General features: G+C 60.9%; 1 protein-coding gene across 1 annotated transcript; it reads right to left on the bottom strand.

Moving 5' to 3' along the window:
• Positions 1-1,743: 1,743 nt before the first annotated feature.
• On the bottom strand, positions 1,744-13,805 carry Mknk2 (MAPK interacting serine/threonine kinase 2). The gene is made up of 14 exons (XM_026414673.2): positions 13,671-13,805; positions 13,399-13,533; positions 9,732-9,819; positions 9,510-9,611; positions 9,336-9,433; positions 6,981-7,060; positions 6,665-6,738; positions 6,391-6,495; positions 6,223-6,278; positions 6,024-6,119; positions 5,382-5,576; positions 4,689-4,853; positions 3,717-3,760; positions 1,744-3,464 (listed from the first exon to the last, which is right to left on the bottom strand). Exons 2-14 carry the CDS (start codon positions 13,447-13,449, stop codon positions 3,221-3,223), a joined length of 1,398 nt encoding a protein of 465 aa, XP_026270458.1. The 5' UTR covers positions 13,450-13,533; positions 13,671-13,805; the 3' UTR covers positions 1,744-3,220.

Raw genomic sequence — 13,805 nt, 5'->3', positions numbered from 1 at the left:
ATGGGTAAGTGTTACGTGTGAATTTTATCTCAATAAGGCCTAGCTGGGCGCGTGCTGCCCGGTTCATCCCAGCGGCTCAGGAGGCTGAGGCAAGAGAACAGTCTGGGAAATTCAGCGAGAACCCGAGAGCAGGTCTCAAGATACGACATAAAGGATGGAGCGCAGCTCGGGGGTAGGGCAGCTCTGGTTCAGTCCCCAGCACCACAAACATTAAGAAAATGAAAACCTGCAGGGGCTCCCCACTGTCCTCGGGGCTCAGCCTCCCCAACGCCTGGGCACACCGCCACTGCTCTCCCCCGGCGGGTCTGCAGCCCCCAGTTTCTTCCTCTTTTCAAGCCTCTTGCACCCCTGCTGCTGGGAGCACAGGACCCCCAGCCGGCACCCCACTGGTTCGGCCCCTTCCTGACACATAACCACGCCCACCAGATAAGCCACACCTCCCTACCCCGCCACGCCCACCAACTGGCCTGGCCTGGCTTTGTGGGGCCTGCATGTGACCACACCTGGCTACTCTCAGACCCCTGACTGCATGGGTCCGCAAGCAAGGCACGCAGCGGTCTGGGTGGAGCTGGACTCTACCCCTGGGCTTCACTGTCTGCCCTGTGCTCCCTCCTCCAGGAAGCCCTCCCTGACTTCTGCATCCCCCTAAGACCTGCAGCCAGCCCTGGTCAGTCCAGCTCACCTCCTCTGCCCCTGATCCCGGTACAGAGGCTGCATACAGCAAGAATTCGATTACAGCTAAGGGGCTGGACTTCAGAGGAGGGCACTGGCCACACTGGGAGGGTCTGAATCCCTGATGCTGTTAGATCACGTACAGGGGTAGCTGCCATAGTCCACCTGTGCGAGGAGGACACCATGTGCTGTCCCCTCCTACACCTGAGGGTGCTCAGAGGCTCTGAGGCAGGTCACCTGCAAGGGCTTCAGCTGCCATGTTACAAAGAACCCCAAGGCACCGGGGGGAGGCCACCGTCACCGCGTGGGCGACTCAGGTCAGCTTTGGGGTGCCCAGTCCCTCCTTCCGGGGGAGGCTGGAAGAGCCTGGCCTTGCCTTTGACGCACCGTCCTGGTGGAGAGGACGCGGCCTGCCTGCCGCTCCAGGTTCCACTCTCCTGCGCGGCCAGGGGCAGAGCGCAGCGTGCAGGCAGGGGCCATTTTTTACGGTTTTTATTAAATCCTTACAAAACAGAATACAAAATTCTGGCATTGACAGTTGGTGTAAAGGAAAACTTTCGAGCTCAATCGTTCACCTGGTACAATGGAGTTAAAGTGCTTGGATGTCTTCGCCCCACTTTCTCAGTTTCGAGTTCTTCCGCGTCTTGAGCCTCTGGACATGGTCAGCGGCCAGCCCCCTTCCCGGCGCCGGGAGCGGGTCAGGGGTCGCTCCCGACCGTCGCTCATTCACAGTAGCGGCTCTAACCAGTCCTCCGGTGGCGGTGTGGAGGCAATGGGGGAGAGGAAGTGACAGGCCCATCTCTGGGGAGGTTCGACAGCTGCTGCGGCGTGGCCTTCCACGCGAGGCGGCCAGGCAGAGTCCCCAGGGCAGGCAGCGCCGCCACCAGCGAGGATGGGGCGGGGCTGGGCGGCTCCCCACCCCTCCAGGCTCTTTGGAAAGGTCGGTCCACAGATACAGAAGGGCAGAGGATGGGGCCGGACGTCGCCCCCCCCGCAGGCCACCAGACTGTGACGCTGGTAAGGGGCTGGGCAGTGTCTGAGCCCCCTCCAGCGAGGCCCCTCCGACATTCAAGTATTCTTCAACGGGGAAGCAAGTCAAATGATGGTTTAAAAAAACTAACTAAATGTGACAAACGATCCTGACCACGGATTCGGAGGCCAGGGGGCTTGCCCAGTCCCTGCCCCAAGACACCTGAGCAGGCCTGGACTGGCCAGGCAGTGGCCCAGCACCCCCGCTGCTGCCCCCCTGACCAGCAGGGCTGCACTGCACATAGAAAATGGGAACTGGTATTGCATAGAAGTTCACGGCCAAGGACCCAGCGGCGGACCCCAGGCCCACAGCCGGCTGGCCAGGCGCAGTGGGTCAGAGCTGGGGGGGCACCCAGCGGCCCCTCCCCGGCCATTCCTGGTTGCCCCAAGGGAGGCCAAGCTGTGGCCGTTTTCCTGAAGGTGGGCACACACAAGTCGCTGCCCTTGGAGGTGGGGGATGGGAGGGATTTGGGGTACCCCTGGGTCTGGCCCCAGCTCTGGAGATGGGGGTGTGTGTGACAGAGCTTCCAAAGGCCAGACTCAGGGCCAATGTGGGGCAGGACATGGGCATAGTCAGACTGAGCCCTGAGAAGGGGCACTCAGGTGCCCTGGGGGTAGGGAGACACCTTGGGACCCCACATTGGCTGATGGGCACCTGTCCTGCCCCTCACCCACCTTGGTGGAACCAGCTGGGGGCAGAGTGTTGATCAGGCTCCAGCTTCAGTCCCGGGGGAGTGGGAGGGAGCAGTGGGTATGTCCCCGTGCCAGCTGCAGTTTAAGGTCAAGGTCAGAGACCAAGTCCAGCTGGCGGGGATCCACTCAGACAGCTTGGGAAGGAGCCCCGATTGTCAGCTCTCAAAGGACAGGGGGGGTGGGCAGGCGAGCTCGGGCCAGGGGCTGGGGATCTAGTGCTGCCCCCCTACTGGAACCCCAGCCCTCCTTTCACAAGTGAGGCCCTTGCCCCCGCCCAGGCTGCCAGGGTGCCCCGGGGGTAAGCAGTGAAGGGGCTTCTGCTCGTCACTGGGAGGGGGGCTGTCCCTGAAAATACTGAGGGTGGGGAGGGATGGGCGGGGCCCTGTGCATCCCCCCAGCACTCAGAGATGGCAGACTGGCTGGAAGCGGGCGATGAGGGAGGCAGCCGGGGGCACAGGTGCCTGGTGGGGCACAGAGACCTTCACAGTACCGGTGAGCATCACGGGCAGGTGCAGGAGGGGCTCGCCCAGCCACACGCCCTCCGCTCTCCTCCCCGGGGCACTTGCTTTGCTTTTAACACCGTCAAAAGGAAGAAAAAAACAAACAAAAACAAAACAGAAAAACAAAAAAAATGGGAGGGGAACGAGGGGAAGAAGGAAAAAAAACCAACAGCAAAAACCTTCTATAAAACACCCCCAGCTGGGCGAGCCCGGACACGGCCAGAGCAGAGGGAGGGCAGCCCCTGGGCCCTGACTGGCCACAGCGCCAAAGCCTTTCAGGTCTGATGGGAAGGGGGTGACCTATGTACAGAGAAGGGACTGGGGGGTCACACGTGGTCCCCCACAAGGACCACGGGGGCGGTGGACAGGCTGGCTCTCTGCCGCCGCTGGGCCAGCTTGGACTCAGAGGGCGGGGACAGCTGCAGGCAGCGTGAGGTAGGTCTGATGACAACAGGCGGGCCCTGCCCCGTGGCCTCTTCTTCAGCCTCATCCTCCTCTCGCTGAGCCAGCTGCCGGTTCATGGCGATGGCCTCGGCTGCGAAGGACGTGAGGTCTTTGGCACAGCTGTTCCTGTGGGACAGGGTAGGAGCCATCTACAAACACACATCCTTCCCTGTTTCCTCCAGTGACCCGGGGGGCTGTGTCGACCCCCGCCCCACACCTTTGGGCCCCTCTGAGTGCAGGATCCCAAGTAGGACCTATGTGAAGTTAACTGGTACAGGGGCATTCAAGTGCTTAGTGTCCATTCCCGGCTCAAAGAAACTCTTCTGGTTTTAACTGAATATTTAACCCCCCAAGTCCCCAACCCACTGGTGGCCTCACCTCTGCAGGACCATGGGCGTGGGCAGGGTGTTCTCTGGGGCACACTGCAATAAGACAGCAAACTCAGGGCTGGAAAGCAGATGGGACCAAACAAGACCCATCCCGAGGTCCCCAAGGGCTAATGGGGATCCTGTCAAGGGAAGCTCCAGGTCCATGCTCCATCACCTGGACACTTCCTGAGAGACCAGGAACACAGCTGGATGCCCAGTGCATCAGACACCCCTCCCCCTCCCATGCCAAGGAACCTGCAGCTCTGAGCCAGGGTGGGGGTGGGGATGAAGCAGAGATCCACCAGTTCGGGGCAGGAGGGCCAGGGGCTCCAAATAAACACCCCTCCTGACAGAGTCTCCAGCCCAAACCCACCCCTAGCCCCCCACTGCCTTCTCAGCTCACAGGTTTCTGGATGCTCCTGGAAGGGGTTTGGAGCCGCCCCTTGATTATGGAATTCCAAGGGACCCCCATTTCTGGCACTCTGGTGGTCTTACTCTCTTGGGGTATTGCTCAGCTCTGATGACCTCTGACCTAGAGAAGTGCCTGGCCCTTCCCAGATTGAAGGCCCATCCTAGAGTGGGCAAACGGATGGGCCCTGAACTGTAAATGGCAGGTGAAGAGTCTACCTTGGCTGGGCTGGGCTCTCTCCTGGGGCTGCTGCCCACCTGTCCCTTGGCTGATCCCTGCTTGGTGCACTGTGGCTCCCTGTGGCTCTTGAGCCTAGGGCCCACCAGGCCAGGAATCTCTGAGCAGCTGCTCCTGTGAGCCCCTTGCAGGGCTGGCAGGGAGGCAGTGGGATTTCAGCTAAACCCCGTGGCCTAGGACTGCAGTGTAGCCCAGGAGACACAGACCCACCCCTGCAGCTCAGCGTGGCCATGCTGAACCCTCTGGGTATCAGATACTTGTGAGACTCCCCCTTATCCATTGGAGGAAGGTGCAGCTCAGGGAGCTGGGTGTCCTCTCCCAGGCCCTGGCGCTCACCCCTTGCACCCAGGGGTGCTGCAGGACTTGGGCAGCGCTCAGCCTCTGCTTGGCATCACGGACAAGCAGCTTGGAGATGAGGTCTTTGGCGGCGAAGGAGATGTGGGCCCAGTCCTTGTCTGGGAATTCATACTTGCCCTCCTGGATGCTCTCAAACAGCATGTTCTACGGGAGGGGTATGATGATCAGTGGCAGCCCACAGGACACCTGTCACCCCAGTGGGCAAATCTGGATGCCAGAGACTGGCAGCCTACCAGGGTCCCCAGAACCCACAACAGGCGAGGGTGCTGGACCAGCCACCTGGCATGCAGGGTGGAGGACTGGAGAGGGCCAAGGCCCTAATTCCAGTGACGCGCTGGGAGCTCTGGGGCCAAAGTAAAGTGAGGGACAGATGCCTGGAGGGAACCTGAACACTGTCTAGGGTGAAGCTTGATTTACAAAAGGCAGTTCAGGGAGCCTGGCCCTGGGGACATAAGGTCATGAATAATGACCCTCACACCATGGACAAAAGGCCCAACCACCAATTCTCAAATCCTCAGCTCTGACCAGTGTGTCTGTCTCCTCCCATGGGCTAGGGAACCCAGGACGCCTGACACTACCCTGCAGACCCAATCAGGGACAGATGCCTGGGGCACAAGGGTAGCCCCTAGGAAGGAAGGAGACATCCAAGGGGTATCCAGAGCAGAAGGATACCTGACAGGCAGGGCAGGCCTCCCCACGGTCCCAGCCACAGTCACTGCCACAGTGGCCCACGAATGGCGGGTAACCGCTAAGCAGGATGTAGAGGATGACACCCAGGCTCCACAGGTCGCAGCGCTTGTCGTAGATGCTGGCCTCCTCACTGAAGGCCTCCACCACCTCTGGGGCCATGTACTCTGCAGAGCCGCACTGCCAGGCCAAGAGGGTGTGGTCAACAGACCCACCGCCCCACAAAACCCAGCCAATCAGAAGCTGCTGCTGGAGCCTGCCCCGCCCCATCAGCAGGTGCCCAGAACCCGCCTAGCCCCACCTCCGCCCACCCGAGGCCCCGCCCCATCCACAGCCTGCCAACCAGCAGCTGTGGCTGGAGCTCACCCCGCCCAGCCCAATCAGCAAGTGCCCAGAACTGGACTGGCACTGCCCTGCTTCACCAGGTGAAGGGAATCCGCCCCGCCCGGCCCCGCCCCCGTGGCACCCCACCCCCCGCAGCCAATCAGCAGTTGTTGCTAAGCGGAAGCCGGCTCCAGGGAAGGTAGCCGGACAGGAGCTGTGGAGGCGGCCCAGGCACCTCGAGGTTACGCAAGCTTGCGCACCAAGCCCTTCCCTGCACGCCCGTGGTGCGCCCTTAACTCTCACCGGGGTAAGCAGCTCTGGGGTGGAGATGGGAGAGCAGTCCCCGTTGAGTTTGATGCCACTGCCCAGGTCGAAATCGCAGATCTTTACAGGAGAGACCTGGAGGATCACCAGAGGGCTGTGGGAGGGGTCCAGCCCTGGCAAGCAGAGAAGGACACTCCCAGGGGTGACCCCACAGGACCCGGGTGGGGGCTTGCCTCACCTGGTTGGGGTGCTCACAGAGGATGTTCTCGGGCTTTAGGTCCCTGTGGGCGATGCCTGAGGGAAGTGGAGCAGGGGGTTAGGGGTGGAGGCATCTCCCCGGGAGTTCCAGGCAGGTAGAAACCCCAGACTTGCAGTCTGCAGGCGCACAGTCAGCCCCACCACCCACCTTTGTTGTGCAGGAAGTCCAAGGCGCTGGCCACATCCTGCACCACCACACTGGCCTCCAGCTCGTTAAAGTGTCGCCGCTTATGGATGTGACTCAGGATGGAACCTGGGGCAAGGCCATGCCAAGGGAGGACATGGTCACTTCCAGGTCCCTGCGCTAATGTCTAGCGCCCACTTCCACCTGAGAGGCTCCTCCTGGTGTCCCGGAGCCCCCATCCCTAAGGATGCAGCTGGAAATGTCTCCCAACACTCCCCACCCAGGAGCCCCTACCTACCACCTCGCATCTTCTCAAACACCAGGTAGAAACGATCCTCCTCCTCAAAGAACTCGATCAGCTCCAGAACATTCCTGGGGTGGGGGCAGAGGAGGAGCTGAGGCTTCCTGAGGCCCCTGAGCACCCAGTGTCTAGCCTAGGAGGGACAGCCCTCCCATGCCCTCCAGGACCCATCTGCAGCCTGCCACTGGACCCACCCACACTGCCCAGCAGTGCCTGGTCAGCATCCTGCTTGCGGTGATTTGGCGGTTGGGCCCATTCATCCATGGAAAGATGACTCAGGGACTGGCACTGTGGTGAGGGCAGGTCACTTTACCTGTGTCCCTGGCACTGGTAGAGCATCTCCACCTCCCGGAACACCCTACTGCGAATGTGGCCTGGCTGCTTCTCGATGATCTGAAACAGGTGGGGAGACACACACCACCTGGGTGAGAGGACAGACCAGCCCCCGCAGAAACCTGCCCTGAATGCTGCCTGAAGCTCCACCATCAGAGATCAGACCCTCCCCTCTGGAAACGAGAGCTCTCCTCCGTGGCCCAGAACTTGCTAGAAGTCAGGACTGTGATGTCAGCACAGGCAGGAGGTACGGTGCCACCTCAGCCAGCAGCACCAGGGGAAGGAAAGACAAGTGGGGGCAGCTCTCTGCCCGAGTCTGCGGGCCTGACGCACATCAGGAGCTGGGGCCTACAGGATACCTGAGGGGGGGTGCTGGGACAAGCTGGCCAGCCACAGTTCTCTGCTCCCAGACGGCTGGTTCCCACATGACCCATGGAACTAGGGAGGCCTCTGGCACCTGGCTGCCAGCCCAGCCAGTCCCATTTGCCATGCGGCTGCGCAAGTCCTGCCTCCCTGGCTTTGTGCCAGACTGGGCAGATGGCCCCACGAGCTCCAGAAGCCTGTGTCTTTCAGGCCAGCCCTGGTCAGCCTCCTAGCCACTAGTTGGTCCAGCCTCCCAGGACCCCAGAGCCCTGGGAAGTCAGCCCACAGTCTGTAGCCTACGCCCTCTCCTCCTATTAGCTTAAAGGGCTGGAGGGTTCTGCCTCTGCAGGTACCTAGCCATATCTGCTGTCAGAGAAGTGGGGTCAGAGGTGCTTGGCAGCGATCCCCAGTTCCTGCTGGGACTCTCTCCCTAGGTTAGACACCCAAGCTCCTCTCACCGGGTGAGTGGACGCTGGGTGACCTCACATGCCCAGAGCTGTCTCCCACTACAGCCGCTGGCTGGGGGAGAAACTGAAGGGCACCAACAGCTAGTGTACTGTCCCACATGTCTAGTGACAAACACACCTGTCCCAGCAAGAGGTTTCAAGAGACATCACTGTTACTCAATCCAGTGCTGAGTGCCAAGTCCAGAGGGTAGGGTACTCCCCAGGTTCTGGACTACATTGAACCTCATCCTGTCCCCTGGGGAAGCGAGCTAGAACTCCCACTTTACGGAGGACAGTGCAGTCCCTCCTGGCAGGGATCCCTTGCACTGTGCCCACAGAGTGGGACATTCCCCAAACTATCCCGAGGGCAATCTGGCTACTCTGCCCCACCCAGCCTGAGTCCCAATATTTCCTGCTTCCTGTGCCCAGGACACCTCCTCCTGCCACTGCAGATTTCAAAACAGCCTTGACACTATCACCAGGAAGCCCCCTGGGCTCCCCAAACCCTCTGGGTCATGGCAAGGCACTGGGGAGGCAGTCAGGAGCCACCAAAAGGCCACGCAGTGTGAATTGGGCTACCTACCCTGTCCAACAAGAAGAGGAAATCTGCCCTGCAGAGTTCTGGGGAGGAGGCTGCTCAGAAGGACGCTGCCATGCAGGTCTGATTTCCCAGCCCAGGGGAGGGACCGTTTCTTTGGCCCTCGCACCATGCCAACAGCCTCCTTTAACTTCTCCTAGACAAGGTTCCTACCTCCCTATTCAAATGGGATGACCAATTCTCCTCTTCTTCCTCCTCAGGCTCCTCCTGAGCCTCAGATGCAGAAGCCACTGGCAGGGCCTGGATGTCTACTAGGGTCTACAGGCTTCTAGCCTACTTGCCAGGGAGCACCTGGCCCTCCTCCCTGGGCAGGCAGCCCTGTTGTGACCCCGCCCAGCCCAGGAGCCGGATGTAGAATCACGAAAAAAGCCTGAAGGCTTCTCAGAACACAGGGTCTGACCAGTCAGCCTTGCCAGGTTCCAAGGCCATGCCAGGGCCTCATCTGGACTCTGCTTCCAGACCTCTTGGACATACCCAGAGGAATTGGGGGAGAGGGGAACACAGGAAGCTCTCGTGGACCTGCACTGGGTTTCCCCAAGTGCAGAGCCCCCATGCTGGGCCCCAGACACTGCACCCTTGCCTTTCGGTCCTTATAACCAATCCACTAAGTGCTTGTGGTGCCTGGGGTGCTGAGGGCTGGGTGCGAGGCCTGCAGCAGGCCAGTATGGCCTCTGCCAAAGCCTCCAGCTCATGGCAGCAACTCTTAGGCTCTTGGTACCTGGGTGAGGGTAGGCAGGGGCCAGCCCTCACTGTCACTTCCCAGCGAGATAAGAGGGCTGAGCTAGATTCCCAGGGGCGGCCTGCATTGCAGGGCCCCGGGCCATGTCTAGACACTGGTTTTCCCCAGGCTGTTGGCTAGAGCTGGAACACCAGCCAGGCCCTGGCCAGTAGTGCTAGCAGCCCTGGGGGGCAGTGGGGAGAATCTCACCTTGACTGCATACTCCTGGTTGGTGATGAGGTTGACACAGGTCTGCACGCGGGCGTGGGCCCCTTCCCCGAGCACGTCCTCTTGCAGCTGGTAGACGTCTGGGGAGCGGCGGGGAGGGGTGAGGACGGTGGCTGGTGCCAGCTCCCCAGCACCCTGGCTGGCTGCCTCACTCACCTTCAAACCTGCCTGAGAAGCTGTCGGTGGCACGGCATCGCTTTTTCTTCTTGCCTCTCTTCTTGGCATCTGGGATGTCGATGGGCTGGCTTGTGGGCATGTCTGTACGGGGAAGGCCAAGGGCTCAGAAGGGTGCTCCCTGCCTAACCCACCTTCCCACAGGGCAGCCCTCACCCTTGCACAGGGGTAACTCAGTGCCACGCCTGCCCTCTTGGCCCTTACCAGGGCGGGCCTCACACTGCGGGCTGAAGTCCGAGTCCGCGTGGTGGGCTGGGTCTAGGGAGAAGGCCAGCTCGAAAGGATTCTGCCCCTGTAGAGGACAGGAGAGAAGAAAGCACTCAGGCCTGGGTGACCATAGCCCCCAGTACATGGAACTACTGACCCAAATGTCAACAGTGCCAAGGCAAGAGACTTTGGGTGCCCAGCACAGAAAAAATCTATCACATCCCTACTCACACTAGAAGTGAGTGCACACCGGATGGGCCAGGGACCCCAGCCTCCCGGACTGACTTGTGTGCAGCATCCTAGGGCCTCAGCAGGGCATCTGACCATGGGGTGCAGTTTCTCAGGGGTCCATGTGATCACCTAACTCAGAGAGCCTCCCCAGGAGACACTGAGTGATATCTAGGGACACTCATGGCTGTGGCTACTGGAGGAGCTCCTGGCATGGAGTTGGTGGAGGCCAGGTTGGTGCTCAGTACTCCACAGTGCCCAGGACCCCACCTCAGAGAGGGATCCAGACCCAAGGTCCACATGCACAAGCGAGAAGCCTTGTTTTTGTCTGACCATGAGGAACCGGGCCTTCTACCCCAGCCCAGGACTGAGTCATAGACAGACCCAAGCCATGTCCTGTGCCTCAGTCTGCTCATCCCCAAAATGTGGACAACCTCCCCAGACACATGACCTCAGGGCTGACCTTGGGGACAGGGCTGTGAGGATCCAAAGCAGCTAGGCAGTGGTAAGGCAGGAGCCGCCAGGCCGGACTTCCGGCTTGTTCTCCCATGAATCCCAGGTTGCATCCGAGGACATGAGCCCTACATGGGTTAAGGCCATTTCTGGCCCTTCTGCCATTACACAGATCTCACCCTCCACACCTGTGCTTGTGCGCTGTGCTTCCTGGAACACCCTCCCACAACTGCTCTGTGCATCCAAAACTATCTTCTGAGTACCATCAACCCACCTTGGGAAACAAAGCACCACACCTGTGGGTGGCCAGAGTCCAGCTGAACTGCTCTGGCTCCAGAAGCTTACAGGGACATGGGCAGGAGTTGCCAGGCCTTGGCTAGTCCACAGTCTCCACTGTCTAGGTCAGCCTGACACCCCTGGAGGGAGCCCCCTCAGCCTTGGAACCAGCTAAGAAGCCCACCCCTTTGGGGAGGAGCCAGTGGAGGCCAGGATTCAAATTCAGCCAAGTGCTTGGGTAAGAGACAGAACAAGGACAGGAGAGAGAGTCTAAGTCCCTGATCAGGGAAGATGGATGTCACAGAAGCCTCTTCTTGGTCCCCAAGCAGAAGACTATTGGAACAAATGTCTCCACAGAATGGATGGTCCAGTTCTAGACTTAAGTCCCCTGCATGAGGGGCAGGCCTTGCAAGCTGGGGAGTTTGAGGATCTACCAGGTTCCCTTGTAAACTAGCTCTCATTTAGTCCCCACCACCTTGAGAACAGGCAGCAGGCAGCATGGGCCATGACATGTGTGCCGAGTAATGCTAACGTAGGTGCAAGGAGACCTGGGCCAAGTTACTGCCCCTTTCTGGGCCTTGAGACCACTGGGCAGGGCTCTGACAGAAGGGTCATCTGGTAGAGAAATCACTCCAGGAGACTAAGGACCCGCAGCAGAAAAGGCAACCAGAGGCCAGGAAGCCGCCTGGCACAGAGAGGCAGTGGGTGGGAATGAAAAGCAAGCACTGGCCCTCCCTGCCTCCCCACCCATCCTGCCCTGGCAGAGAGCTGATAGGCCGGCAGGAGAAGGGGGCACCCCGCCAGCCCGGCAGGGAGGCAGGCACACGCATCTAGCACGCAGCGTTCTTATAAGGCTCCTGCACAGAGGCACCCGGGGCTCAGGGCAGCCACCACACAAGGGGGCAACTAGAAGGAAGGGTGGACCTGAGTCTCCAGGTCAAAGGAGTCATGGCACCTGCTCCCTGACCACTGTCATGGTAAGACATGAGAGGCAGCTGCCCCCAACTCTTAAAACCTCCTAAGGGTGAAAGAACTCAAAAGGTTGCAGGACCCAGTGTAAGCCTCTGGCCTTCTCTGATCATGGTTCCCATGTGCTAGCCACAGCCTCCAACTCAGAAAGGCTGAGACAGATGAGGTGGCCAGAGCCACACTGGTGAGGGACAGGTCTGCTGGGGCCAGGACAGTGATACAGACACCATGTGCTGGGGACCCTGGCATGATCTTGGACCCTCCACATTTGCACTTAAAATGAAGAAAACAGGGCTGGGGATGGGGCTCAGTGCTCACCTAGCACACCAAGGCCGTCAGTTCAACCCCAACACCCCCCCCCCCCAAAAAAAGTAAAATCACCTGAAGAGGCCTGGCTGATGTGCCTCCCTGCTGAATGGCAAGGGTTACAGGAGAGGTGAGGTGGGTTGTAGAAGGAGATCCTCCAACGGAGGGCCCCCCTAGTCACAATCAGGACTGTCAAACAGGAGTCGCCATGCTGGGGGCTACTACAGTCCTAATTCCTAGCAGGGCTGCCTGACAGTCCTGGCAGTGTGGGTCTGGCTACGGGCCTCCAGTCAGCAGGCCTTGGCAGGAGGCATCCGGAACCATCCAGAAAGCTCAGGTTTGCTACAGCTGCCTCACTGGCCCCTTGCGCTGACCCCATTTTGACTCATACCCTACCCCATGAGGGGAAAGACCACTGTAGGTGACATCTCAGATCCATCCCTCTACTGACCAGTCCTGGACACTCCCAACAGGCCATGACCATGGCTGCCCTAGAGGGAAACAAGGATGACAGGCAATGTGGGGCAGGGGTGGGGCAGCTGGCCAGGGACACTGGCTGGACTGGGAATTCTTCACTAGGCTCTGAATGCTCCTCCCACACTGGTGTGGGTGCCTTCCTACCCACACCACACACACGTTCTGCCTTCTCTACCGGGCAACAGGTCCCTGCCCAAGGAAGCCCAAGGAAGCCATTACATAACCAGGCCTGCGGGGTGGGGCTGGCAAGCTGACATCACTGCGTCCCCTGGGCCAGGCCCCACAGGGGCCCCTGCCCAGCACCTGCCCTCCTCGCCGCCCCCAGATTCGCTCATCTGAGACCAGGACTCAGCAGCCGCAGCCACCACTGGGCCTCTGCTGAAACTTCCCACTCCGACAGGAAATAGTGCTTGGGTCTGGGGTGTCTGGGAGGGGTGTCCAATCCACTCCTCCATTTCACAGGCCATCTGGAGGTGGCAGCCAGAGGCAGTGACCTGGCCAGAAATTTCTGGAGGAAGATTCCCAACAGCCAAACAAAGGTGGAGAGGAGACTCTGGCCTGCTGACCCCCTCCGACCGACGCACAACCAGCTGAGGCTTGCAGTGGGCACCAGCCCGGCCAGGGATTCTAGGAGGGACTACACTCAACCTAGAGCACTGGGCTGTGGACTGCTGACCACCCGCCCTGCACACACCGGGTTCGGACTTGCGGGGGCCACAGAACCAAACTAGGCAGGAGACTCTAAGCCATTCCTGGGGTTCCTGGAAGAGACCCCGCAAATCGCAGCAAGGAACAGGGCCTGGGCCTGCTGACCACCCAGTCCAGCGCACACCCTTTTGGCGGTACCCCCAAGCACAGGCAGAGGACCCCGCACAAGCTTCCGGGGTGAGCTCTGACCCCACGGGCTACTCCAGTGGTCCAAGCGGCAGCGCCCCCAAACCGACCCGGCCCTCACCTTGAACGAACGGTGGAAGCCCTGAAGTTCGGCTGTTTTCTTCTGCACCATCTTCCGTCCGGGCCCCGCCAGCGGGGGAGGGGACACAGGGCCCGGGGGGCGGCCCGTGGGCGGGGGGCGGCCAGGGAGGGGACCCTGCGGGCGGAGCAGACAAAGGGAGGGCGGTAAGCGGTGGCGGCCGGCCCGCAGGGAGCGCGGCCGGCTGGAGGCGGCCGGGACTCCGTGGGGCCCGTTCCTCGCGCCCGGGTTGAGGTCCTCCGGGCCGCGCTCACCGGGGTCGGGCTCGGGCCGGGGCCGCAGTGCCACCGACGCCCGACGTCGAACAACCCGGACCCCGCTCCGCGGACCGCGCGGGGAACAGCGCCGCCACCGCCGCCACCGCGGACCCCTCCGCCTGGGCTACCGCC

Source organism: Urocitellus parryii, chromosome 3, assembly GCF_045843805.1.
Source record: "Urocitellus parryii isolate mUroPar1 chromosome 3, mUroPar1.hap1, whole genome shotgun sequence".
Classification (NCBI taxonomy): domain Eukaryota; kingdom Metazoa; phylum Chordata; class Mammalia; order Rodentia; family Sciuridae; genus Urocitellus; species Urocitellus parryii.
Note: the sequence above shows the minus strand (reverse complement) of the source record. Positions and strands in the feature narration are given on the sequence as shown.

Excerpts from the sequence above, each read along its gene's own strand:
- Mknk2 (XM_026414673.2), bottom strand. The coding sequence starts at position 13,449 with ATGGTGCAGAAGAAAACAGCCGAACTTCAGGGCTTCCACCGTTCGTTC. Across the intron at positions 9,434-9,509 it reads CTTCTCAGGCAGGTTTGAAG|ACGTCTACCAGCTGCAAGAG; the intron begins GTGAGTGAGGCA and ends GCCGCTCCCCAG. Across the intron at positions 5,577-6,023 it reads CCCCAGAGCTGCTTACCCCG|TGCGGCTCTGCAGAGTACAT; the intron begins GTGAGAGTTAAG and ends TTGGCCTGGCAG.